This window comes from Euleptes europaea, chromosome 18 (genome assembly GCF_029931775.1).
Source record: "Euleptes europaea isolate rEulEur1 chromosome 18, rEulEur1.hap1, whole genome shotgun sequence".
Taxonomy (NCBI): domain Eukaryota; kingdom Metazoa; phylum Chordata; class Lepidosauria; order Squamata; family Sphaerodactylidae; genus Euleptes; species Euleptes europaea.
Window position 1 is genome coordinate 3,706,283 of NC_079329.1, and position 26,970 is coordinate 3,733,252.

Below are 26,970 nucleotides of genomic sequence, written 5' to 3' on the forward strand. Positions count from 1 at the left end.
AACCTCCAGGTGGGGCCTGGAGACCTCCCGGAATTACAGCTGATCTCCTGACCACGGAGATCAACTCCCCTGGAGAAAATGGATGCTTTGGAGGGTGGACTCGATGGCATTACGTTCCTGCTGAGCTCCCGGCCTGCCCCAAACTCCACCCTCCCCAGGCTCCACTCCCAAATCTCCAGGAATTGCCCAAGCTGGAGTTGGCAACCCTGGCCCAGACATCAGCCACCTATAACAGCACAAAAGAAATGGGACTTGTGGTTGTGACTGCGGGAGACACATCTGCAGAGCCAGTTCTGTGAGTCGGTGTTTAGGCTCAGCCTGATTAAAAACCTGGCTTCTCTCTCTCTCTTGCGATGCAGACAGAGGAAGATCGGAAGAATCTCGTCCGTCTTCAAGACCTGGTGGATAAACTCCAGCTGAAGGTGAAAGCGTACAAGAGGCAGGCGGAAGAGGCGGTGAGTGGCCAGATGTTCCCTTCTTAATTATGGGTCGGGTCCAGTCAGCTCTTTAGCTCAATTTTGCCCAGTTCTTCTTATTACAGCCCCATCCCACATGGCTTTGTTCTAGGCAGGTCCTGTGAACCCAAACATAGCCTTTGGGGTGGGGGGTTCCCTTCTTCTGAGAGCCAGCGTGGTGTAGTGGTTAAGAGCGGTGGTTTGGAGTGGTGGACTCTGATCTGGAGAACCAGGTTTGAGTCCCCCCTCCTCCACATGAGTGACGGAGGCTAATCTGGTGAACTGGATTTGTTTCCCTCACTCCTACACACGAAGCCAACTGGGTGACCTTGGGCTAGTCACACTCTCTCAGCCCCACCTACCTCACAGGGTGTCTGTTGTGGGGAGGGGAAGGTGATTGTAAGCCGGTTTGATTCTTCCTTAAGTGGTAGAGAAAGTCGGCATATAAAAACCACCACCACCACCACCACCTCCTCTTCTTCTTCTTCTCCTCCTCCTCCTCCTCCTCTTCTTCTTCTTCTTCTTCTTCTTCTTCTTCTTCTTCTTCCAACCTTTCCCTACTCAGAGTCTGAAACCCTACTTAGTAGCCATAGCAAGCACTTCCTGTTTAATATTTTATCCGCCTGGAATTTTCCTCACCCTCCACATACCTAAAATTATGAAGACGATGGTGGTCTCTCACATTTTTATTTCCACGCTCCAAGGAACCTACGGCAGCTGTATCTCTCCAAACCCTTCACCCACCCACAGAGATATCCTGGTGAGTTGAATATTGACCATCTCCCCCTTGCTTTCCATTCTTTCTCTCCTAGGAGGAGCAGGCCAACTCCAACTTGGCCAAATTCCGGAAAGTTCAGCACGAGCTGGATGAGGCCGAGGAGCGAGCCGACATCGCGGAGTCCCAGGTCAACAAGCTGAGGGCCAAGAGCCGTGACATCGGGGCAAAGGTGAGAATGGGATGTGAGGCTGCTCCTTCATACCGGATACGCTCTGGTCCTTTCCATCTCAGGGTTGCCCAATATGGAGCCTCTCCAGGAGCAGAGGAGCATGCCTATTATATTAGGTGCCGTGGAACACAGGCAGGACAACGCTGCTGCAGTCGTCTTGTTTGTGGGCTTCCTTAGGGTTGCCAGGTCCCTCTTTGCCACCGGTGGGAGGTTTTGGGGGTGGAGCCTGGGGAGGGCAGGGTTTGGGGAGGTGCTTCAATGCCATAGAGTCCAATGGCCAAAATGGCTATTTTCTCCAAGGGAACTGATCTCTATCGGCTGGAGATCAGTTGTAATAGCAGAAGATCTCCAGCTAGTACCTGGAGTACCTGGAGGTTGGCAACCCAAGGCTTCCTAGCGGCACCTGGTCGGGCCACTGGGTGAACAGACTGTTGGACTTGATGGGCCTGGGTCTGATCCAGCATGGCCTTTCTTATGTTCTTACGAGCCTGGGAGCACCATGGCACAAAGTGAGCTTATCAGAAAGAGGGGAGAGGCCATTGTAAGGCTGGTCTTGTTATTGGCTTCCCTCCTTCAAATAGAAGAGTTTCCCACTGGAGGATGAGGAGGAAACTAGTCTTTCCTTAGTAGGGTTACCAGGTCTCTCTTCACCATCGGCGGGAGGTTTTTGGGGTGGAGCCTGTGGAGGGCGGGGTTTGGGGAGGGGAGGGACTTCAATGCCATAAAGTCCAGTTGCCAAAGCGGCCACTTTCTCCAGGGGAACTGATCTCTATTGGCTGGAGATCAGTTGTAATAGCAGGAGATCTCCAGCTAGTACCTGGAGGTTGGCAGCGCTATTCCTTAGGCAGCATGTGGTTCTGTTCTCCCTTTAGGATTTCATTCTTCCCCAGGAGGCAGGAGATATTCTGTTTGGCTCTGCTTCCTGAGGCAGCCGTTTTGGGTTTGGCTCCACTTTCCATAGGAGAGTGGTGCTCACCACCCCCTCTCTGAATTCCAAAAGGGCCCACGGTCTCAAAAAGCTCAGGGGCCCCAGCTGTAGCCCTTCACACACTGTCTCCATCCTTCTCTCTCTCTGGGTTCCCTTGCAGAAAGGTCTGAACGAGGAGTAACTCCTTGGAAGATCGTCTGCCCTCGTCTTCCTCCCTGCTCCTGTCTCCATACGTCAAAGGCGCTGGAGAGAACCTTCCCTGACTCCCCTCGCTCTGTATATCAGCATGTAGAATAAAGACCGTCATATAGCAAGCTCTTCCGTGTGTGTGTGTGTGTGTGTGTGTGCGTGTGTGCAGACGGGCAGATGGATGGATGTGGACATAGGCCTATCGATGGCTAAGAGCCATGAGTGCATAGTGAAACATCCCTGTTCAGAAGCAATGGGGTTCATTGACTGAATGGGGAGTTCAGGCTACCCCGCAGGTGATGACGAAGAAGAAGAAGAGGAAGAGGAAGAGGAGGAGTTGGTTTTTATATGCCAACTTTCTCTACCACTTAAGGGAGACTCAAACCGGCTTATAACCACCTTCCCTTTCCCTCCCCACAACAGACACCCTGTGAGGTAGGTGGGGCTGAGAGGGCTCTATCAGAGCTGTGACTGGCCCAAGGTCACCCAGCTGGTTTCATGTGTACGAGTGGGGAAACAAATCCAGTTCACCAGATTAGCCACTGCTCATGTGGAGAAGAATCAAATCCGGTTCCCCAGATCAGACTCCACCACTCTAAACCACCGCTCTTAACCACTACACCACGCTGGCCTCTGCATACCAAAAGGGGAAAAGATGAGGGATACCTGGACTGAACATGCTCTATAAGGCACATTTTGAATCTGTAAGAGGCACTAAAACAGATGAAGATGGAAACCTGGCCTAGCTTAAACCCCCAAGAGCTGACCTAATCCTGGAGAAGATGGGACATGTAGGTGTACATGTGAGAATTCCAAATAGTTTGTTCCCCACCCCACCCATTCCTGACTTTTTGCACCCCCCTCCCCACTTTTTTTATGCAGAAAAACATTTGTTTGTAAAAAAAAAATTAAAAGTCACTCACCCCCAGAAAAAAACAACCACACAGCCTGATGAGAACTGAGCATGTTCAGAAAGTTGAGAGTGAGTTAAAAGGAGTGGGAGAGACCGGACAGGGGGGGAGATATCCTGCTTGGGCCCCTAGGAGTTTTTAGTTTCCTAGATGGAGAGATCTAGGTCAGGAGAAGGGGAAATTGCCTAGTCATTTATTCCCACCCTATTGATTCCTTGAGGGCTGCCCTGCAGACAGACAAAGAGGGGAAGGTCGGTGCCTATCCGTACTGTTTTGGAACAGTGGCTGTCCTCCACCGCAAACAGAACTCTGGTTGGGCTGGGCAGACCCATGATCTGATCCAACGGCAGGATTCAGGTCTGGATACAGTTTACAGTCCTTCTCCCTTTGGGACAATACCCCTGCGGTGTTTTTATTAGCTGACTTTCTCTCCATGCGACCCCACATTTCCGCCCCCAAAGCACCAGATTTAGGGGAGGGGGATGGCAAAAGTTGTATTTTGTCCAAAATTAGCATTTTGTCCCAGTTTTTTTTGACATAGCTTGGCTAGCGGCCATTCTCCTTCCTGATCCACCACTGCCACTTTGTGGCTACTGCCTGGTACTGCTTTATTAGGTTTAATCTTTTACGGGAAGCAGAGATACCTTCTCATCAATTTTGTGCAGAAATCGGTACCTTTCACAGAATGCAACGTTGGGAGAATCTCTCCGTTTTAGAGCAGAATGGATACAGAACAGAGCTGATGAATTAGCAGGTGGGGGGGGGGATTTCCGATCTTGACTTTGCATGAAAAATATGCAAAATTACATTATATTTCATTTTGCTCCACTATAGCTAATCATAGGGGATCAGGCCAGGCTGAGAGTTTGTGACGGGCCCAAGGTCATCCGGCAAACTTCCATGATAGAAGTGGAGTTTGAACCTGGGTCACCCAGGGCCCTAAGTCCACTATACTGCACCAGTTCTCAATGTTATTATAGAACTTTTAAAAACTCAACTTTTTAAAGTATCCCACCTGCTGCGCAATTTTCAGATGCAAAATTCAGAGAGGGCCGCACTTCTAGATAGTGAACATTTTGCTAAATTTCAAATTTCTACTGAATTTTGACAGCCATTCAAGGCGTGCCTTGGTGGCATTTCATGTGTAACATAAAGCTGTGTAGTGGTTAGGAGTGGTGGATTCTAATCTGGAGAACCAGTTTTAATTCCCCACACTCCTCCACATGAAGCCAGCTGGGTGACCTTGGGCTAGTCACAGTTCTCTCCGAACTCTCTCAGTCCCACCTACCTCACAAAGTATCTGTTGGGAGAGGAAGGCAATTGTAAGCCGCTTTGAGATTCTTTAAAGGTATAGAAAAGCAGGATATAAAAAGCAACTCTTCTTCTGAAGAGGAGAAGACTGAGAGGGGATATAATTACCATCTTCAAGTACTTGAAAGGCTGTCATATAGGGGAGGGTGCCGAGTTATTTTCTGTTGCCCCAGGAGGTCGGACCAGAACCAACGGGTTGAAATTAAATCAAAACAGTTTATGTCTTGACATTAGGAAGAATTTTCTAACAGAGCAGTTCCTCAGTGGAACAGGCTTCCTCGGGAGGTGGTACGCTCTCCTTCCTTGGAGGTTTTAAAGGAGAGGTTAGATGGCCATTTGTCAGCAATGCTGATTCTGTGACCTTAGGCAGATGATGAGAGGGAAGGCACCTTGGCCATCTTCTGGGGATGGAGTAGGGGTCACTGGGTGAAGGATCGAAAGAACTGCATTTGATTCCCCACTCCTCCACATGAGCGGCGGACGCTAATCTGGTGAACCAGGTTGGTTTCCCCACTCCTACACATGACGTCAGCTGGGTGACCTTGGGCTAGTCACAGCTCTCTTAGAGATCTCTCAGCCCCACCTACCTCACAAGGTGTCCATTGTGGGGAGGGGAAGGGAAGGGGATTGTAAGCCGGTTTGATTCCCCCTTAAGTGGTAGAGAAAGTCAGCATACAAAAACCAACTCTTCTTTTTGATCAACCAAAGCAGGTGGTTTGAATCACTTAATCCGTTGGTTTAACTGAGCAGTTAAATCAATTGTCTGGGAAAAGGGCTTTGTTTGCAGTCTCAGGAGGTGAGATCTGAGGGATTTCCCCCACCACCACCCATTTTCTGAAAGTGAATCAGACTCACCCTCCTGTCTGGCAGAGCACATCCAGGGCCGGGCTGCTGGATGCCTTCAGAATTCACAGGGAACTCAAACACAGAGTCTGCCTTCGGCCTGATAAACAAAAGGCAGATTAAAATACGCATATGTGCAAATGAGATTAGGTGGGTACCTAAAAGGGATCAGGAGCATTAAATCCAATATGCAAGGAGATTAGAGGAGATGAAAGCACGCAGATGTATAGATTAGGCTGGTTTCTGCCAAATCTGTTGATTAAACTGATTAAAATAGGTCGGCACTATTAAAATAGACTTGGAAGGATTAGAGGGAGGCTGGTCGGGGGCTATTGATAGATTTTTTAAAAATAAAAACCAGAAGGAGGTGATTCACACACAAGTCATCTGACTTCCAGGGCAAGCCAGGAAATGTACCCAGAGACACTCTGGTCTGGTGGAGTTGCCAACTCCAGGAGGGAAAATTGCTGGAGATTTGGAGGTAGAAGAAGAAGAGTCGGTTTTTATATGCCAACTTTCTCTACCACTTAAGGGAGACTCAAACCGGCTTACAATCACCTTCCCTTCCCCTCCCCACAACAGACACCCTGGGAGGTAGGTGGGGCTGAGAGAGCTCTTAATAGAATCGTAACTTGCCCAAGGACACCCAGCTGGCTTCATGTGTTGAAGTGGGGAAACAAATCCAGTTTACCAGATCAGCCTCCGCCTCTCATGTGGAGCAGTGGGGAATCAAACCCGGTTCTCCAGATCAGACTCCACCGCTCCAAACCACCGCTCTTAACCACTACACCACGCTGGTAGTCTGGGAAGGGCAGAGTCTGGGGAAGGGTGCGGGTACAGCAGGCATGCGATACTAGAGAGTCCACCTTCTGAAGCTGCCAATTTCTCCTGGGGAAACTGACCCCTGTAGTTCCAGGAGAACTCCAGACCCCACCTGGAGGGTGGCAACCTTATTGTCTGGAATAGCCTAGAACCGTTCTTTGCATTCGAGGCCTGTTAGACCGAGGAGTCCCTTTTGGTTTGACCACAACCTCGCATGAAAGAAGAGTGAACCACCAACTCTACACAGCTCAAGCAAACGATATGATCTCACAGCAGCTCTGCACGAAGCCAAGATGGTCGGAAATGGAAAAGCCATTAGCGACGGCGCAGCCTAATCGCAAAAACTTTTGTTCTCCACTTAAGGCCCATTAAAACATGGATCAACACCAAGGAGATAATGCACTTTCATGATCACACACCACCTTGCAAAACAGCCTGGCTCTCCATCGCTTGTAAGTGTTTCCACAGCCCAGAACGCAGACTCCTTTCCTTTCCTGATGAGGGGTTCTGAGTAACTTGAAAGCTTCCACTGTAACGGGCAAATGCACAAATGCAGAAAGAATATAGAATTTTTCCCATTTGAAATCCATATAGACTTCATATATAAGGAGAAAACAGGTTTTTCAGAAGCCTGACTCTCAAAGGAAATGACTCAGCTTAAATGTTTTTTTGTTAAGGAGCTGCAGATCCGTCCTTGACCGATTGCCCTCTTAGAAAGGCGCTTGTTTCTGAGGATATTCAGAGCAAACTTGAAGCCGGCAAGGAGGCTTCCAGGATGTTCTCCACTGAAACACAGGCAGCATCAAGGTGTTTCTGACCTTTGCTCTGTATTCTGTTAACATTTGCTGACTGAGAGCTATGATGTAATGAAATTATCCAATGTGATGTTATATGAAAGTTAAGGAGATCTTTTAAAGGTAAAACAAGAGTCAAATAAATAAACCGTATTCTTAACAAGACGAGAATGATGGGAAAAGTTATATTCACAAATGACACGACTAGGTGAAGTATGTCTTATATTTTATGATATTATAGGTACTTTGAATTAAGATGCTTTTAACTAAATTAAATCTTATTCATTGCACTAACCATTTTTTACCAGATTTCTGTAACTTATATTTCCTGAATGAACTATTATTACTGGTTTAAGGTTTGAACTCTCATATAGAGGAATAGAGAGTGTTTAAGATTGCTTGCATACATGAACATGTTTAAGACTCACAATGACTGAACTTTGTAACCATTTACATGCATATATATTATGTAAAATAAAATGTATATACATTCACATCCCTTTCATAATTTATTGGGGCACTTCAAGAGAAAGCTTACTTCGGTAAGAAGCATTGAGTCCTGCTTAGTAGGTGTCTAAACTGAATAAGATAACGTACTTCTTCTCAGGAAGGGGTCCATTCTAAGAGTATAGGCACTGAAAAGCATTGACCCGCTTTAGCACCCTTTACTGCAGATGATACCCATTGCACCTCTTTTCATCTAGGGCCAATTTAGTGAATCTCAAGGGAATAGGGATCAGAGGGTGTGGATTTGCTAACTGGGATGCCCCGCACTACCTTTCTGTTCTATATCTTCAAAATGCCTGTTTTTTCCAAAGCAGACTCCTCAATATTTTCCCCCTACTCCGATCAAGCTGAGGGGAAGGGAAGGTGATTGTAAGCCAGTTTGATTTTTCCTTAAGTGGTAGAGAAAGTTGGCATATAAAACTATCTCTTCTTCTGCTTTTTCTTCTTCTTCCTGGCTCCTTCCTTAGCAACACCCCTCCCACCTTCAGACTGGGATATACAGACTTGGGGATCTCTAGTCTGACTTGTATATGACGAAGGGAGATCTGACTCTCCAAAGCTCATACCCAAAAGATCTTGTTGGCCTTGAAGGCGCTACTGGACTCAAATCCAGCTGTTCTTCAACTCCCAGATCTCTCCCTACCCCCCACCTGCATGCACCCCCCATTACATCCCCATTACCAAGAGTACCTGCTGGGAGGGGGGTTACAGAGAGCCCCGATGGTCCGTGCCTCTTCCAGCTTGAGGTTAAATTGCCACTGGGGGGTGGGTACAGGTGAGGGGTTTCTTCTGGAGTGCTGGGCACTTTTGAAGGGCAGCATGAGACCTCAGTGGTGAAGGAGGGAGTGGGGGGGGGAGTCCTGCTCTCCCCTTCGTAGACCGGCCTAGGCTGGAAAGGCCCCCAGAGAAGAGGAGTTATCTGAGTAATTAGTTGTGAATTTCCTGCATTGTGCAGGGGGTTGGACTAGATGACCTTGGTGTCCCCTTCCAACTCTAGGATTCTATGATTTTATGATAATTGCAAGTGGATGACCTGAGGAAAAGGGTTAAGAGAAAAAAGGTCGGACATCCCCCCAACAAAAATTCAGAATCCGAACGCAAGTCCACTTGCTGATTCCTCTCCTCTAGGTTCTGGCCCCTCCCCACATTATCTGGCTCCCCATTAACACCCGTCCTTGTGGGGGGGGCCTCGCCCCCAAGGCGATGGCAATAGGGGCTGCAGATGCGTTTGGACCAGCTCCTGAACTGCCTAGAGGGCAGGAGGATGCTCGTTTAAGTAGGGCTGGTTGGGTTCCAAGTGGGGGTCTATAAATCTTGTCACTGTCTCCCGTCGTCCCACCTGTCGCCCGTCCACACGCCTTGCCCGCAAAACTGGGCTGATGATGTCACCGGAGGCTTTGGGCCCGGCAGGTGCACAAAATCTCCAGTCCATTAAAAAAAAAGCACCCTTTTGTACCATCCTAAAAAGTCAGTTGTCTCCCAGGGAGTGCGGGCCAGACTCATGAGGCATCCGCAGAGCAGATGGGGCGTGTTTTGGATTGGGAGGGAGATGAGGACCGAAGTTCTCCGCAGAAGTGGCGGCGGTGCTGGGAGATGGAGGTCCAACCTGAGGAGAATCCATAACTCTCAAAGCATTGCGGAGGATGATATTAAGGGATGGTGGATAATTAGCTGGAAATGCTTAAATAAGTAGTTTGGCATTCGGTTTTTTTTGTTTTTGTTTTAATTTTTACTTCATTTATACTCCAGCCTTCTCCCCAGCGGAGACCCAGAGCGGCTTACATCCTTCTCTTCTCCTCCATTTTATCCTCCATCAAAGTATAGTGTCCAGATCACGTGAAGTGATGGTATCGCTTTACTCCGCTCTGGTTAGACCTCAACTAGAGTACTGTGTTCAGTTTTGGGCACCACAGATGTAGACAAGCTGGAACGTGTCTAGAGAAGGGCAACAAAGATGGTGAGGGGTCTGGAGACCAAGTCCTATGAGGAAAGGTTGAAGGAGCTGGGTATGTTTAGCCTGGACAGGTGAAGACTGAGAGGTGGTATGATAACCATCTTCAAGTACTTGAAAGGCTGCCATATAGAGGATGGTGCCGAGTTGTTTTCTGTTGCCCCAGAAGGTCGGACCAGAACCAACGGGTTGAAATTAAATCAAAAGAGTTTCTGTCTAGACAGTAGGAAGAATTTTCTAACAGTGAGAACGGTTCCTCAGTGGAACAGGCTTCCTCGGGAGGTGGTAAGCTCTCCTTCCTTGGAGGTTTTTAAGAAGAGGTTAGATGGCCATCTGTCAGCAATGCTGATTCTGTGACCTTAGGCAGAGGATGAGAGGGAGGGCATCTTGGCCATCTTCTGGTCACTAGGGGTGTGGAGGGGGGAGGTAGTTGTGAATTTCCTGCATTGTGCAGGGGGTTGGACTTGATGGCCTTGGTGGTCCCTTCCAACTCTATGATTCTATTCTATTCTACTCTAACCCCGTGAGGAAGTTTTGGAGGGCAGCCGTGTTGGTCTGCAGAAGAACATCTAGATTGGCATCCACTAGCACCTTGGAGAGGATATAAACTTCAGGGTATGAACTTTCAAGGGTCAAAGTATCTGACGAAGGGAGCTGTGACTCTTGAAAGCTTGTGCCCGGAAAATCTCGTTGGTCTCTGAGGTGCTACTAGACCCGAATCTCCATGTCAGGTGGGTTAAGCTGAGGGCATGTGACTGGTCCGTGGTCCCCCAGCAAGCTTTCATGGCAGAGAGGGGATTCGAACCTGGGTCGCCCTGCTCTTAATCCAACACTCTAACCACTACACCACACTGGCTCTGAGTGAGATAGTGGGTCAGCACCAAGGGAGGGGGGTTATGTCATAGCCTAGTGGGGAGTAGGGATAGGATTTTGTGGGGAACTGAGGGACACAAGAGGTGTCTCATTGGGGGGCTCAGAATCCAGGGGGCTCAGGGCAGAGGGGCATGGGTCAGAATGACAGAGCCCCCGGAAGAAGGAAGAAGAAGAGTTGGTTTTTATATGCTGACTTTCTCTACCATTTAAGGAAGACTCAAACCGGCTTACAATCGCCTTCCCTTCCTCTCCCCACAACAGACACCCGGTGAGGTAGGTGGGACTGAGAGAGCTCTAAGATAACTGTGACTAGCCCAAGGTATCCCAGCTGGCTTCATGTGGAGGAGTGGGGAAACCAACCCGGTTCACCAGATTAGCCTCCGCCGCTCACGTGGAGGAGTGGGGGAATCAAACCCGGTTCTCGAGATCAGAGTCCATCGCTCCAAACCACCGCTCTTAACCACTACACCACGCTGGGATACGGGCAAGGTTCCAATATGGGCAAGAGGAGGGAAATCAACACAACCCAGATTACTTTGCAAATGGCATTATCCTTTGGTTGCACATATGCAATTCCCTCCCCCAACGCTCCCCCACCCCCAAAATCCTGGAATGTATCACGTCTTCCTAGCTAACAGTTGTCTTCTTCTTTGGGTATCCACTTTATGCCGACTAAGTGGGCATTATGTTCAAGGGACAAAGCCAGATTCAGTTCCGCCTCTGCGTCTTGCTTTCTGCCTGACAGAGAAGAGGAGGCCACCGGATAATGAGCTGCCTGCCCTCACCCCCCCCCCCGGCTCCCACCCCCAAGCTATTCCCTGCTTCTCTTTGTCTCGATATAGAAAGCTTGGGATTCCAGAAGCCTGGCCAAGGTTGGGAGCCGTCAACAGCCGCTGGGTGTGAAGAGAGATATTTTCCAGGGCCAGGAGAATGCTACACTCCCAGATAGCTGACCACCAAGGACCCCCGCCACTCCACGTCAAAATGTAGGGTTGCCAACTCTGGGTGGGAAATTCCTGGAGATTTTGGGGGTGGAGCCTGGGGGTGGTGGGGTTTGAGGAGGGGAAGGAAGTTAGCAGGGGGGTAATGCATGCCATACAGCCCAAAGAGAAGGGTTGCCAGGTCCGGGTTGGGAAATGCCTGTAGGTTTTGGGGGTGGAGTCTGAGGAGGGTGGGGTTTAGAGAGGGGAGCATCTTCAGTGCCATAGAATCCAATTGCCCAAGCAGCCATTTTCTCCAGGGGAACTGATTTCTGTCGTCTGGAGATCAGTTATAATAGCGGGAGATCTCCAGCCACCACCAGGAGGTTGTGAGATCAAAGTTATGCACTTGTTGAAAGCTCAATAAAGCACATTTAGGCAATATGCAAACAAATGTATTCAGAGGAAAAAACCTCACTGCAAGGATATCCAAATGATATAAATACTGAGCAAGGTAAGTTAATACACATTTGTTTGCATATTGCCTATATGTGCTTTATTGAGCTTTCAACAAGTGCATAACTTTGATTTCACGTTCTCCTATTTTGTACTTGTAGCCCGATTTTGAATACCAACCACCAGGAGGTTGGCAATCCTACCAAAGAGCCATGTTCTTCAAGGGAACTGATCTATGCTGTCTGGAGATTACGTGTAATTTGGGGAGATCTCCAGGCCCCACCTGGAGATTGGCAACCCTAACATCAACCCCCCCCCAAAAAAAAACCTCCCATTTGCTTGGCATAATTTCAACCCAAAGAACCCCTGCCCCCAGTTTCCCATTCAGCTGCTACTTTTAAACATATCTTTGTGATCTATTGGCTGTAGGGTTGCCAGCTCCGAGTTGGGAAATACCTGGAGATGTTGGGGGTGGCGTCTGAGTAGGGTGGGGTTTAGGGAAGGGAGTGGGTATAATGCCATAGAGTCTATCTTCCAAAGCGGCCGTTTTCTCCAGGTGAACGGATCTCTGTCGCCTGGAGATCAGTTGAAATAGCAGGAGATCTCCAGCCACCACCTGAAGGTTGGCAACACTTGTGGGCTGTCACTACTTATTACCAGCCATGTGACCTGGATGCTAGGATTGCCAACTCTGGGTTTGGAAATTCCTGGATGAGGATGGAGCTGGGGATGGCCGGGTTTGTGTGTGTGTGGGGGGGAGGACTTCAGCAGGGTATAATGCCGTAGAGTCCACCTGCCAAAGCTGACATTTCCTCCAGGGAACTGATCTCCATCGTCTGGAGATCCATTGTAATTCTGAGAGATCTCCAGCCCCGCCCCCGCCCCAGAGATTGGCAACCCGACAATGCACAGGGTGGGTTACCAAGGAGTGAGGGAATCGCACTCCATACATGCTTGCAGACATGCCTGGCTTTTTCTTCATTGCATTTACACCAGAGCTGATGGCCTGAGTCTAACAGTTCACTCCTAAACAGCGTGACTCCCAGTCTAAGGGTCAAGTTAGACGTTTAAGGCTAACGCCAACACCCATTCAGAAATGAAACCCTGTGAGGGCCCGATCCTGATCAGGGCCACGGTTTGGTGGGACTAGGCGACCTTGTCTGTCTCCGCACACACACACCCAGCTATAATGTCTCGCTTGGCCCTAAGCCTACTGAAATCAATGGGGTTAGAGAAGAATCACTCTGCGTAGGATTGCTGTGTAAGCCACGGACAGACTGTTTCCCAAACATGCCCTTGATGGCCAGGAATAGCCCTAAAATTCAACAAATGTTTTAAGCTCTCCCTGATCTGGATACATCCCCTGGAGCCCTTTGGTGGCGTTGGCTGAACCATGCCTGGGCCATTTCCAAGCCACCAAGCCTGATATTCCCCACAGCCATCCCAGATGCCTGATGGGGAGGCCTATCAACAGCCAATATCCAGGCTATCTAAATAGAACCTCCATGTTCAAAGGCGGTGTACCTCTGGATACAAATCGCTGGTTGGCTGACTACTGGAGGGTGATGCCTTCATCTCCCAGAAACATCTGGCCAGCCACTGTTAAAAACAGGACACTTGCTAGGCTAGATGGTCCAATCCAGCAGGGTTTTTCTTACATATCTTAACCCTCTTGACTTTCCCCCCTGCCTGCTAGGGACTGCAGGATACCAGCCTGTATTCAGATCATCAGCCTGCAAAGTTTGGAGGCCTGCCCTTAACTCTCTGCAGATGACTTTCAGACACCTCACAGAAGGCAACATAAGCGATTCTTACTGAAGAAGGCGGACATTTTCCGCTATGACAACAGAGATCAGTTCCCCTGGAGAAAATGGCCACTTTGGCAATTGGACTCTATGGCATTGAAGTCCCTCCCCTCCCCAAACCCTGCCCTTTGCAGACTCCACCTCCCAAATCTCCAGGTATTTCCCAACCTGGAGCTGGCAACCCTACACCTCCCCCAAATGTCAAGGAATTTCTCAGCCTGGAGTTGGCAAACGTAGAAGAAGAAGAAGAAGAAGGTTTTTATATGCCGACTTTCTCTACCACTTAAGGGAGACTCAAACTGACTTACAATCACCTTCCCTTCCCCTCCCTGCAACAGACACCTTATGAGGTGTGTGGGGCTGAGAGAGCGTGACTAACCCAAGGCCACCCAGCTGGCTTCATGTGGAGCAATGGGGAAACAAATCCAGTTCACCAGATTAGCCTCTGCCATTCATGTGGAGGAGTGGGGAATCGAACCCGGTTCTCCAGACCAGAGTCCACCGCTCCAAGCCACCGCTCTTAACCACTACACCTACTTCATGGGGTGTGCAGTGCATTTGCCCTCTGCCCTCCAGTGCCCCTTTTCACCTTGCTTGACCTTGGGTGGGCTCAGGGGTTGTTTAAGGGGACCGTGCCTTGCGAGGTGGGTCATAGAGGAAGGGGAGGGGGGGCTGGAATGAGCCTGGCCCCTGGAACTTTGCGGCTCTCAAGGCCTTTGAGACCTGTGCTTATTCTCAGCTGCTATTGTTGACGGGCTGTGGGAGGGATGGGGAGCAGGGACAGGTGCACGGAGCCAGGATAAGCCCAGGGGCGAGAGCCAGCGGGGAGAAGAGGATTGCAGCCCCCTCCGGGTTTGGAGATTAACACCCTGCTTTGTTTGCGTCGCTAGGGAGGCGGGCAGATTATTTCCTAGGCTGCCCCTGTGTTATAGGGCAGAGCGGGGAAAGATTCGGGAAGGTGGAAGGGGAAGAGGGGAATTTATGTGCCCAAGAGGTAGGGATGACTGATCTCCAGACTACAGAGATCAGTTCCCCTGGAGAAAACGTCGGCTTTGGAGGATGGATTCTAGGGTTGCCAGGTCCGTCTTCGCCATGGGCGGGAGGTTTTGGGGGTGCAGCCTGAGGAGGGCAGGGTTTGGGGAGGGACTTCAGGGCCATGGAGTCCAGTGGCCAAAGCAGCCATTTTCTCCAGGTGAACTGATCTTTATCGGCTGGAGATCAGTTGTAATAGCAGGAGATCTCCAGTCACCCCCTGGAGGTTGGCAACCCTAATGGATTCTGAGGTTCCTCCCCTCTCCAAACCCCTCCCTTCCTCATGTTCCACCCTCAAATCTCCAGGAGTTTCCCAACCTGGAGTTGGCAACCCTAGCCCTGGTCTGAGAAAGAAAGAAAGAAAGAAAGAAAGAAAGAAAGAAAGAAAGAAAGAAAGAAAGAAAGAAAGAAAGAAAGAAAGAAAGAAAGAAAGAAAGAAAGAAAGAAAGAAAAAGGCCATTTGTTGTCAGCTGCCTAACCCTATATTGTGGTGCAGTTGGTTGCTTATGAAGCCCCTTACGGTCTGTAAGTCAGGCTGAGGCTGTGAGTTCGAGCTTCACCCAGAGTTTTAGAGTTGGGCGGGAAGAGATGCTAAGAGGGTGAGCAGAGAAACCGTCACTTCACATCTCAGCCACAATGAATTCATCCCCCGATTTAGCAATGTGCAGATGATAACGAATAACAATCTCTTGGTGTTAGAGAGATTAAAGGAAGACTGCGGGCCTTTGTAATTCCATTTGGGGGTATTTTTCTTGCTCAGAACTAAAGTGCATCCTAACCTCAAAGGTACAAATCTATATCAAGTTGACCACTGACATTCAGAGCCGGGATGACAAGAGGCCTTTAAAATTGTGGCTTGGAATATCTTTTTGTTCCTTCCTCCCCAACTTGTTTTTAATTTTTAATTTTGTAACATCCATCCTGAGGATGAGTTCTCACAAACTCCTGTGTCGTCGTTGCTGGTCCTAATAAAAAGTATTGTGTGGATTGTAGTTTGTTTTGGGGTACTGAATCAAGGTTGCCAACCGCCAGGTGGGGCCTCAAGATCTCCCAGAATCACAACTGATCTCCAGATGCCACGGATCAGTTCCTCTGGAGAAAACGGCTTTATGGCAATATACTCTGCTAAGGTCCCTCTCCTCTCCAAACCCCAGCCTCCCCTGGCTCTATCCCCAAATCTCTAGGAATATCCCAACCTGGAGCTGGCAACCCTAGTTTTGATTTTGGACCAGTACAGCTGCAAAACTTTTTTTGTGGGTAGCACAAGAAGAGTTGGTTTTTATATGCCGACTTTTCCTACCACTTAAGGAACAATCAAACCCACTTACAATCACCTTCCCTGAGAGAGCTGTGACTAGCCCAAGGTCACCCAGCTGGCTTCATGTGGAGGAGTGGGGAAACCAACCCGGTTCACCAGATTAGCCTCCGCCACTCATGTGGAGGAGGGGGGAATCAAACCCAGTTCTCCAGACCAGAGTCCACCACTCCACACCACCGCTCTTAAGCACTACACCACATTGACTCTCATTGACCTACCTTACAGGGCATGGATGTGAGATGACAGAGGTAACGCATGTGAATCATTTTGAGCGCTCTAGAGAGGCCTACAAATGCTGGTGATGGAAAAAGCCATCAAGTTGCAGACAATCTATGGTGACCCTGTAGGGTTTTCAAGGCAAGAGACATGCAGAAGTGGTTTGCCACTGCCTTCTTCTGCATACAGACCTTGGACTTCCTTGGTGGTCCCCATCCAAGTACTAACCGGGGCCGACCCTGCTGAGTAGGATTATGATTGTCATTGTTGTTATTAATTTTTATTCTACGTATTCCCTATTATTATGTATGGGTGTGAAAGCTGGACAATGAAGAAAGCTGATAGGAAGAAAGTAGATTCCTTTGAAATGTGGTGTTGGAGGAGGGTGTTACGGATACCATGGACGGCCAAAAAAACAAATCAGTGGGTTATAGATCAAATCAGGTCTGAACTGACCCTAGAAGCTAAAATGACTAAACGGAGGCTATCATATTTTGGTCACATTATGAGAAGACAAGAGTCACTGGAAAAGACGGTCATGCTAGGAAAAGTTGAGGGCAGCAGGAAAAGAGGAAGACCCAACAAGAGATGGACTGACTCTATAAAAGAAGCCACGGCCCTCAATTTTCAAGACCTGAGCAAGGCTGTCAAAGATAGGACATTTTGGAGGACATTGATTCATAGGGTCACCATGACTCGGGAGCGACTTGACGGCACTTCACAAATGCACACCACCCATCCATCTACGTGACCTCTCCCTGCCGTTCGTCGCCCATTCATTCTCTACCCTCCTCCCTGTTCCGCTGTTGATCCGTGTCTCCTCCCGGCCTAGCATCTGCCTCCCCCCACCCTCAACAAAACACATGTTCTCATTCCAGCTCGCTTCCCTTGTGTTTATTGGCCACCCACCCCTTCCAAGTGTTTGTGTGTGTGTGTGTGTGTGTGTGTGTGTGTGTGTGTGTGTGTGTGTGTGTGTGTGTGTGAGGGAGAGAGAGAGAGCATGTGTGTCCCAAAGGAATGTGACTCTCCTCCGGGAAGCAAGGGATTGGGGGGTGGGGGTGGACAGACGAAGGGATGGAAGAGGAGTCCATTCATGGTCAGGCTCTGGACCTCTCCGGGGCCATCCCTGCTCTTCCTTGTCATCATGTCACTCACAGCTGTGATGAGCCTGGGATGGAGGGAGGGGGGGAAGAGTGGGATGGGGGGTGGAGGATGCTATTTTGGAAGGGAGGATATAAAGGGAGGGGGGACCACACAAAGCTCAGATCGCTCCGACGGGGACCCAGTTTCCTTCCTAGCGTGAGAGACGGGGAAGATTTATAACGGGGGGTGGGGGATCAAGGGTGGTGGTGGTCTAGAAGGGGAGGCGTTGTGGGTTTTCAAGCATGGGTAGGGAAGAATTGGGCAGGGCGGGACGTAATAGGTCCTTCAGACTGGTGGTAGAAAGTGCCGTCGAGAGTTTCAGCTGACTTATGGCGACCCCGTAGGGTTTTCAAGGCAAGAGGCGAACAGAGGCGGTTTGCCATTGCCTGCCTCTGCTTAGGAACCCTAGACTTCTTTGCTGGTCTCCCATCCAAGGGCTAACCAGGGTTGACCCTGCTTCCGAGATCTGAAGGGAGTGGGCCAGCTTGGGCCATCCAGGTCAGGGCCCTGAAAACCTACCTTCTATTAGATAATAGCAACCAAGCAAAAAAAGTTGGATCCAGCAGGTATCTCGCATGAGACACAAGACGTGCCTGTGTGCGGTGTTCTCTGAGTGGGGCGGCGCAGCAAGGAAAATGGGAAGAGGCCAGAGATGAAAGGAGAGGATGGGAATCTCTGAATGTTATCAGACTGTGTGGTTTTTAACCTGTGACCTTCCTAATTGTTTGGGAGAAAGATGGACTTCTAAATGGATTTTTTTTAATACATCCTTTTCTGAGTATTGTGGCACCCTTCCTCCTGCCACGAAGGGAAAGTTTTAAAAGACCCTTCTTAGTGAGAGTGGGGTGGGTCAGGTAAAGCTTTGCTGATAAGCAGGGGGTCACGCAGAAGGACCCCAGAAAAAGGGAGAGAAGGCATTCCACTACGGGAAGCAGCATTAAGTATGTTTTAGGTTATGTTTTAGATTGAGAAGTGTACCATTTTAAAAAAAAAATTAAGAATTATTATGAGCTGTATATTGATTTTAATGAGCCCAGCTGCGGCCAGGAAGGGCAAGTCAGAAATCGAAATAAAGGAGACAAAGAAGGCTGGTACTAGAGAAGCACGTGGAGGGGAGTAAGAAGCCAAGAGCTTTAAAACTCTCAGGACTAGAATCTTCAATCTGATGCACATAATCATGGGAACGGGTTGAAACAACGGGTTGAAATTAAATCAAAAGAGTTTCCTTCTAGACATTAGGAAGAATTTTCTAACAGTGAGAGCGGTTCCTCAGTGGAACAGGCTTCCTCGGGAGGTGCTAAGCTCTCCTTCCCTGAAGGTTTTTAAGAAGAGGTTAGATGGCCATCTGTCAGCAGTGCTGATTCTATGACCTTAAGCAGATGATGAGAGGGAAGGCACCTTGGCCATCTTCTGGGCATGGAGTAGGGGTCACTGGGGGTGTGGGGAGGGGAGGTAGTTGTGAATTTCCTGCATTGTGCAGGGGGTTGGACTAGATGACCCTGGTGGTCCCTTCCAACTCTATATGATTCTATGGGGAGTCTGTGCAGAGGGTTTACATTGTCCTAGTGACAGGAAAGGTTAATAGAAACTTTCTTTGGGCTACTTGTTTAGTGGAAGGATAGCAAGGAGCATGCCCTGACCTGGATGGCCCAGAACTCAGAAGCTAAACAGGGTCGGTCCTGGCTAGTACTTATATGCGACACCACCAAGGAACACCAGGGTCGCTACGCAGAGGAAGGCAATGGCAAACCACCTCTCTCCATCTCTTGCCTGGAAAACCCTACTGGGTTGCCGTGAGTCGGCTGCGATTTGACGGCACTTTACACACACACAGAGCAAGGAGCATTTAGGAGGAGCAAGATCGGGGAAGGGGCAAAGGTTGCTCCATTTTGGCATGGAGAGGGTATTGGAGAGGTGGGATAAAGGGAGCTAAAACAGGGAGGAGGTCAGAGAATAAAGAGGCCGATATAGGGGTGTTGAAATGGGTGGGTGTTGGGGGTGGATGTTTGGAGTCTGAAATGTTTGAAATGTCTTTGGAAGTGGGGGAGAAGCTGGTTGGGTGGGGGGGAGATTTGGGAAATGGGGAAGCATTCTCAGTCTGCTCTCCCCACCCCCTAAGGGTTGTGACTCCCTGCACCTGACTTCTTGCCACGGTTGTGTCTGGACTTCCTTAAGGGCAGCTGTTGGCTTACTGCACCCCTAGGAGATGTCAGCAACTGATTGTGAATCTTTCCAAACTCTTTCCTACACAGTAATCGCTTCTTTGCTTTCTCCTCGGTCTCTTTTTCAGTCTCTAGATCTTCCACCGCTCTCTCCTGCAAAGCTCTCAGGTAGGAGTTTCCTCTATGCCTCCCAGTTCCCACCCAAATGTACACATGAACACATGAAGTGCCTTAAACTGAATCAGATCCTTGGTCCATCAAAGTCAGTATTGTCTACTCAAACCGGCAGCGGCTCTCCAGGGCCTCAGGCAGGGGTCTTTCACATCACCTACTTGCCTAGTCCCTTTAACTGGAGATGCCGGGGATTGAACATGGGACCTTCTGCATGCCAAGCAGATGCTCTACCACTGAGCCATGGCCTCTACCCACATTTTAGATTTCAGATTGTCTATTTGGATTTTGTTAGGTGCAACTAATTGAGGTCTTAGGGTGGAGGGGGAGTATGGATTTGTGGGAGGGAATGGAGTTACTTTGTCAAAGTGGCGCATGTAGGCTGTAAAAAGGTGAAGGTAGTGCCCTGTGCAAGTACTGGGTGACCCATGGGGTGACGTTTACTAGGCAGATTATGTTTACGGGGTGGTTTGCCATTGCCTTCCCCAGTCATCTACACTTTACCCCCAGCAAACTGGGTACTCATTTTCCCGACCTCGGGAGGATGGAAGGCTGAATCAACCTTGAGCTGGCTACCTGAAACCGACTTCCGTCGGGATCGAACTCAGGTCACGGAGCTTTTTGACTGCAGCTTACCTCTCTGCGCCACGGGGCTCTTTGGGGGTTACTGATGCTGCTACACCTGGGCCAAGGGGTGTTGGGGTCCCTCTCACATCCTCCCTGCCCTCTGCTGCCCAGAATGTCAGATGCCATGATGATTGAGTTAGGAGCCGCGGCTCCCTACCTCCGCAAGTCGGATAGGGAACGTCTGGAAGCGCAGACGCGGGCGTTTGACCTCCGTACCGAGTGCTTCGTGCCCGACGAGAAAGAAGAGTACGTCAAGGGGAAGATAACAAGTCGAGAGGGCGGAAACGTCACCGTGCAAACCGAGAACGGCAAAGTACGCCATGGCGGTGGTCCGAGGCACGGGTAGAAGGTCAAAGGACACATGGGGCAAGGAAGGTGGTTGGAAACAAGCAGGGATACATGTCGCAGGGAGAAAGTCGGGGGGTGAAAGGTCAAGCAGGGGAAAGTCAAGGATCAAACGGAAGTAAGGGTTGGGGTGAAAGTAACTTGCACCTGGCCAGTACTCTTTCTAGAGAGTTTTGAAGCAGAAGATGGGATGTACTAGCATAGGGTTGCCAAGTCCCTCTTTGCCACTGGCGGGAGGTTTTTGGGGCAGAGCCTGAGGAGGGTGGGGTTTGGGGAGGGGAGGGACATCAATGCCATAGAAGCCAATGGCCAAAGTGGCCGTTTTCTCCAGGGGAACTGATCTCGTATCGGCTGGAGATTGGTTGTAATAGCAGGAGATCTCCAGCTAGTGCCTGCAGGTTGGCAACCCCATACTACTATGACCCACTTTCTTACCAGTATTAGGCCTTTTATGCAGGGACGTTTCCCCGCGGTCACCCCTGCTGACTGCTTGGGGGCTTCCTTTTGATTATGCATGCCTTTTCCACCCGTCAGAGGTCACCTAGCTCTCCTCACGCATTTTGCCCGCATTTTCTAGATTCGGCTAAAACAGCATCTGGAAAACATGGGCAAATGCGCTGGGAGAGTGAGGCGGGAAAGGCATGCATAATTAAAAGGAAACCCCCAAGCAGTCAGCAGGGGTGACTGCGGGGAAACATCCCTGCATAAAAGGCCTTAGACTTACTCTGTACTAGATTGTACTGGCTTACTTTTGCCTCTGGACAGAGTTGGCATTAGTGAAGAAAGCTTAACAGCAAAGCGGGATGGAGCAGAAGGGCTGGGAAGTGTAAAGAGCCGATCAGATTCCAAAAGGCAAGTGGTGTTGACATCACGGTTGTCATGGCTGTCAAAGAGCCAAAAGGGGGAAGAGGCAGCCCGAAAGTCATGGGGAGGGTTCAGAAAGCAAACGGGAACTGCTGGAGTAGATGTTTTGTTCCCAAGCATTTGGAGGAGGCTGCCATAGGAGCCTTGGTGCCACATCCCACTCCTTTAATTCTTCCCACCCGCAGACGGTGACGGTCAAGGAGGGAAATGTCCACCAGCAGAACCCGCCCAAGTTCGACAAGATCGAGGATATGGCGATGCTCACCTTTCTGCACGAGCCAGCCGTCCTCTATAACCTCAAGGAACGTTACGCAGCCTGGATGATCTATGTAAGTCTGGGAGCTCCCATAAAGTAGACCCATTCCTGCCCTCTCCCCCTCCACCACCACTACACACAGCTAAGCCATGGGGGAAAGGCTGTAACCATAGGATTTTCTCACTATGGCAGCCATTCAAAAACAATTTACGCATGGACCGTTGGTCCATCATGGTCAGTATTGTCTACTCAGAAGAAGAAGAAGAGTTGGTTTTTAGATGCCAACTTTCTCTACCACTAAAGGCAGAATCAAACCGGCTTACAATCACCTTCCCTTCCCCTCCCCACAACAGACACCCTGTGAGGTAGGTGGGGCTGAAAGAGCTCTTAATAGAACTGTGACTAGCCCAAGGTCACCCAGCTGGCTTCGTGTGGAGGAGTGGGGAAAGTAACCCGGTTCACCAGATTAGCATCCGCCGCTCAGGTGGAGGAGTGGGGAATCAAACCCGGTTCACCAGATCAGAGTCCACAGCTCCAAACCATTGCTCTTAACCACTACACCATGCTGGCTCTCAGACTGGCAGCGACTTTCCAGGGTCTCAGGCAATGTTCTTTCATGTCACCTACTGCCAGGTCCTTTTAACTAGAGATGCCAGGGATTGAACCTGGGACCTTCTGCACACAGAGCAGAGGCTATTCCACTGAGCCACAGCTTCTCCCTCAGCCTTCAGAATTTTCTTGCCTACATTGCACAGATCTAACACTCCTTACTCACACCCTTTACTCATGGATACCTAGAGGATGGTTCCTTTGCATCTCTGCCTTTGCAGCCGAATCCTTTCTCCCGTCCCGAGATATTTGTACTTCCTCTTTCCTTTCCCCAGACGTACTCCGGGCTCTTCTGTGTGACCGTCAACCCCTACAAGTGGCTGCCGGTCTACAATGCAGAGGTGGTGGCTGCCTATCGGGGCAAGAAGCGAAGCGAGGCCCCTCCCCACATCTTCTCCATCTCCGACAACGCGTACCAATACATGTTGACGGGTAAGAATGCATCGCTGCTGTCTATCTTGTGGGATGCTTTTACCCCATGACCTGGTTACGCAGCCCGCCTCCTGATAGTAGTGTCTGCAGAACTTTCCCCCCCAAATGAGCTAGTCATGATGCATACCTATTATCTCCAGGATCAGAGGAGCATGCCGAATATATTAGGTGCTGTGGATCACAGGCAGGATGGTGCTGCTGCAGTCGTCTTGCTTGTGGGCTTCCTAGAGGCCCCTGGCCACAGAGTGAACAGATTGCTGGACTTGATGGGCCTGGGTCTGATCCATCCGGGCCTTTCTTATGTTCTTATGGAGGACGTGGCTATCCATGGCTACTAGTCATGATGCATACCTATTATCTCCATGATCAGAGGAGCATGCCAAATATATTAGGTGCTATGAAACACAGGCAGGATGCTGCTGCTGCAGTCGTCTTGTTTGTGGGCTTCCTAGAGGCCCCTGGTTGGCCGCTGTGTGAACAGACTGCTGGACTTGGTGGACCTTGGTCTGATCTAGCAGAGCCGTTCTTATGTTCTTATGAGCTGCCAAGCAACTTGTTCTCTCTTGAAGATGTGCCTTGTATACCTGAGGTTGGATCCTGCCTCCAAATCCCTAGCATAGCCCTTTTGGCGATGGGAAAGGGCCTGTTCTCCCATGGGAAAACCAGGAAGGATCCAACCCACTATCTGTTGTGTGGGTTTGTGGCCTGATACACAATGCATACAAATCGCCTAAGCGTGATATAATGCCATAGAGCCCTCTCTCCAAAGTGACTATTTCCTCCAGGGGAACTGATCTCTAGTCTGGCTGTAATCCCGGGAGATCTCCAGCCCCCATCTGGAGGTTGGCAACCCTATAATAACATACGAGGTGGTTAGGGCCACAAGTGATTCATGGCATTTAAGGACTGGATAAATGACTTTGGGGTCAGGAAGCAATTTTCCTCCAGGCCAGATTGGCCTGGGCATGGAGTCAGGGGTCTCTGGGGGTGTGGGAATGGGAGGTAGTTGTGAATTTCCTGAATTGTGCAGGGGGTTGGATTAGATGACCCTGGTGATCCCTTCCAACTCCATAATTCTGTGACTCTATCAGTGGAGCATAGGTCTGTGAGTTATTTGGCCATTGCTTGTAGGAACAGAACATGTTCGGAGGGAGTCTAACTGCCTGATACTGGGGATAAAGGACTAGCTTTCAGCATCTTACCTTGCCTGTGAGATTCCTGGCAGAATCCGGCTACCCCTTGCTGGAGACAAAGATTCTGGGTTAGGTGGGCCTTCCCTCTGACCCGGCACGTTCATCCTGACGTTATCCATTTCCTTCCAGATCGAGAAAACCAGTCTGTCCTCATCACGTGAGTACCAAAATACATTTTCTGTTTATCTTTTTTTTTTAAAGTTCTAGTTGTAAAAATAAAAAAGCACATTCCAAGTATTTAGCAGCTACTGACGCAGAATGCCTCCTTCCCATCCTCAGCCGGGGAGGGGCCATGGCTCAGTGGCAGAGCATTTATTTTGCAACCAGAAGGTACCAGGTTTAGTGGCTGTAGAGTTGCCAGGTCCCTCTTCACTACCAGCTGGAGGTTTTTGGGGCGGAGCCTGAGGAGGGCAGGGGTTGGGGAGGGACTTCCATGCCATAGAGTCCAATTGCCAAAGGGGCAATTTTCTCCAGGTGAACCGATCTCTATCGGCTGGAGATCAGTTGTAATAGTGGGATATCTCCACCAGCTAGTACCTGGAGGTTGGCAACCTTTAGTGGGTGGTACTTCGGTGTCGGGGATGATGCTTCTCTACCTAAGACCCTGGAGAGCTACTGCCATCGTTGAAATGGGCAGCTTCTTGCGGTCATGTTTTTTCTTCTTCCTCATTCCAGCGGAGAATCCGGTGCAGGAAAGACGGTGAACACCAAAAGGGTGATCCAGTATTTTGCCAGCATCACGGCTACTGGTGACCGCAAGAAGGAGCAGGCAAACAGCGCAAAGGTTCTTGCCAAATATTGAACACGGTCCCTGGAGCACAGGCTTGTTCCCATTCTTTTTGCAGCCAGCCACATTTTGTATTAGACAGAGCAATAATGGCTCAACCTGAGGCTTCAGAACACTTCAAATAACTCATCTCGATAATGCTGACAGCAACCCTTCGAGGCAGGCCAGTGTCAGAGATTGTTATCAGAAGGAGCCGTTGCCAGGGTCCCAAGTTCCATCATAACTAGTGGTGGCCGGATTGGGTTCGCCAAAGGGCCTGGGCCTTCCTCCTCCCACCCCCTAACCCCCTCCCCCGCATAACTTCTCCTGTCCTCAGCTTGTAGCCATTTGTTCCCGAACAGCTGCCAGGAACCCCTGGCGGGGGGGGGGGGGGAGAGACAGGCTGAGCAGGCATGCAAATGGCTGCTACTCCTCGGCGCTATTGCGACTTCTTTGATCACTAGCGGGCCGACGGCAGCTGGGTGCTCCTGCCCATGTGCTCAGTTCGCTTGGGCCCCTGCTGCTGGGGTTGCCAACCTCCAGGTGGGGCCTGGAGACCTCCCAGAATGACTACTGCTCTCCAGACCACAGACATCAGTTCCCCTGCAGAAAATGGCTACTTTGGAGGGTGGACTCTATTGCTGAGGCCCCTCCCCAAACCCTGTCTTCCCCAGTCTACCCCCAGAAATCTGCAGTAATCTCCCCCAACCTGGAGTTGGCAACTGTATTTGCTGCGTATTGGGACAGTGTATAGCTGGACACTCCTAATAGGATCTTGATAACAAGGGCAGGTTTATTATCATCTCCATGTGAGGACTGGGTGGATCCAGAGGTCTGAAGACCCCCCACAGGGCACTCGGGGCAGAGGTAGGATATAAGTCAGGCTCTTTCTGGCTCTCTGCTCACCCCTCAGCACACGCACACACCCAACCTGGTACTGCTGGGACAGGCATCTTAGTGGATGGGCTGTGGTTCAGTGGTAGAGCCTCTGCTTGGCATGCAGAAGGTCCCAGGTTCAATCCCCAGCATCCCCAGGCAAGCAGGTGATGTGAAAGACCCCTGCCTGAGACCTGGGAGAGCCGCTGCCGGTCTGAGTAGACAATACTGACTTTGATAGACCAAGGGTCTGATTCAGTAGAAGGCAGCTTCATGTGTTCATCTTCTCTTGTGTCCAGTTTGTGTGTGTGTGTGTGTGTTAAGTGCCATCAAGTCGCTTCCCACTCATGGCAACCCTATGAATCAAAGTCCTCCACAATGTTCTATCTTTGTCCAGTTTACGCAACTCAAACACACCCAAGTCCCCAGTGCTCCAGAGAGTGGCAAGATATACAGAGGTGTCAGAGGTCTGGGGTTACCTGTCAATGCTTCTCTTTTCTGTTCTGATCTTCTGCTCCACCTGCAGGGGACACTGGAAGATCAAATCATCCAGGCTAACCCTGCCCTGGAGGCCTTCGGAAACGCCAAGACACTGAGGAATGACAACTCGTCTCGATTTGTGAGTCCTCCCCACAATCTGGCAAGATAGAGAAGACATGAAGGATCAGAGGAGCATGCCTATTATATTAGGTGCTCTGGGACACAGGCAGGACAATGCTGCTGCAGCCGTCTTGCTTGTGGGCTTCCTAGAGGCACCTGGTTGGCCACTGTGTGAACAGAGTGCTGGACCTGATGGACCTTGGTCTGATCCAGCAGGGCCTTTCTTATGTTCTTATGAAGGCCACTCTGGATGACGTACGCCAAGGATTGGGGGTGGTATATCAGCATTTGCCCTGTTGGGATCTTTCTTTTTTATGTTCTACTTTCCCTCTTACCTCCCTCCCTCTACGAAGCTCAGAGAGAGAACCCTGTGAGGTAGGCCTGGCCAGTCTTGGGACTGAATTACATATTGCATGAGAGATCTGAGGTATTAACAACCTTAAAAAACAGCTACCGGGGTTATTTGGATCTGGCCCACAGTACAGAGAAGAGTCATGTTTTAACGTTCCCTTCTGTGACATCTTCCTGGTAGAAACAGGAGGGGCTGTGGCTCAGTGGTGCAGCATGAACTTGGCGTGTGGAAGGTCTTAGGTTCACTCCCCAGCATCTCCAGTTAAAAGGATCCGGCAGTAGGTTATGTGAAAGATC

General features: G+C 49.9%; 1 protein-coding gene across 4 annotated transcripts in view; it reads left to right on the forward strand.

Annotated features, from left to right (window-relative positions):
* LOC130489521 (myosin-7) overlaps positions 1-26,970 on the forward strand; it is an 85,677-nt gene that overhangs the window by 30,443 nt on the left and 28,264 nt on the right. The window contains exons 1-6 of one of the 4 annotated variants that reach the window (XM_056863267.1): positions 20,494-20,694; positions 21,776-21,919; positions 22,731-22,887; positions 24,210-24,237; positions 24,756-24,864; positions 26,249-26,341. The exons of 1 other annotated variant lie outside the window; for it this stretch is intronic. In XM_056863267.1, coding sequence (XP_056719245.1) covers positions 20,494-20,694; positions 21,776-21,919; positions 22,731-22,887; positions 24,210-24,237; positions 24,756-24,864; positions 26,249-26,341 — 732 coding nt within the window. Of the gene's footprint in view, positions 1-359; positions 456-1,267; positions 1,403-2,490; positions 2,637-20,493; positions 20,695-21,775; positions 21,920-22,730; positions 22,888-24,209; positions 24,238-24,755; positions 24,865-26,248; positions 26,342-26,970 lie in introns of those variants that run through there. 2 more of the 4 variants (XM_056863268.1, XM_056863270.1) reach the window with 2 other exon arrangements.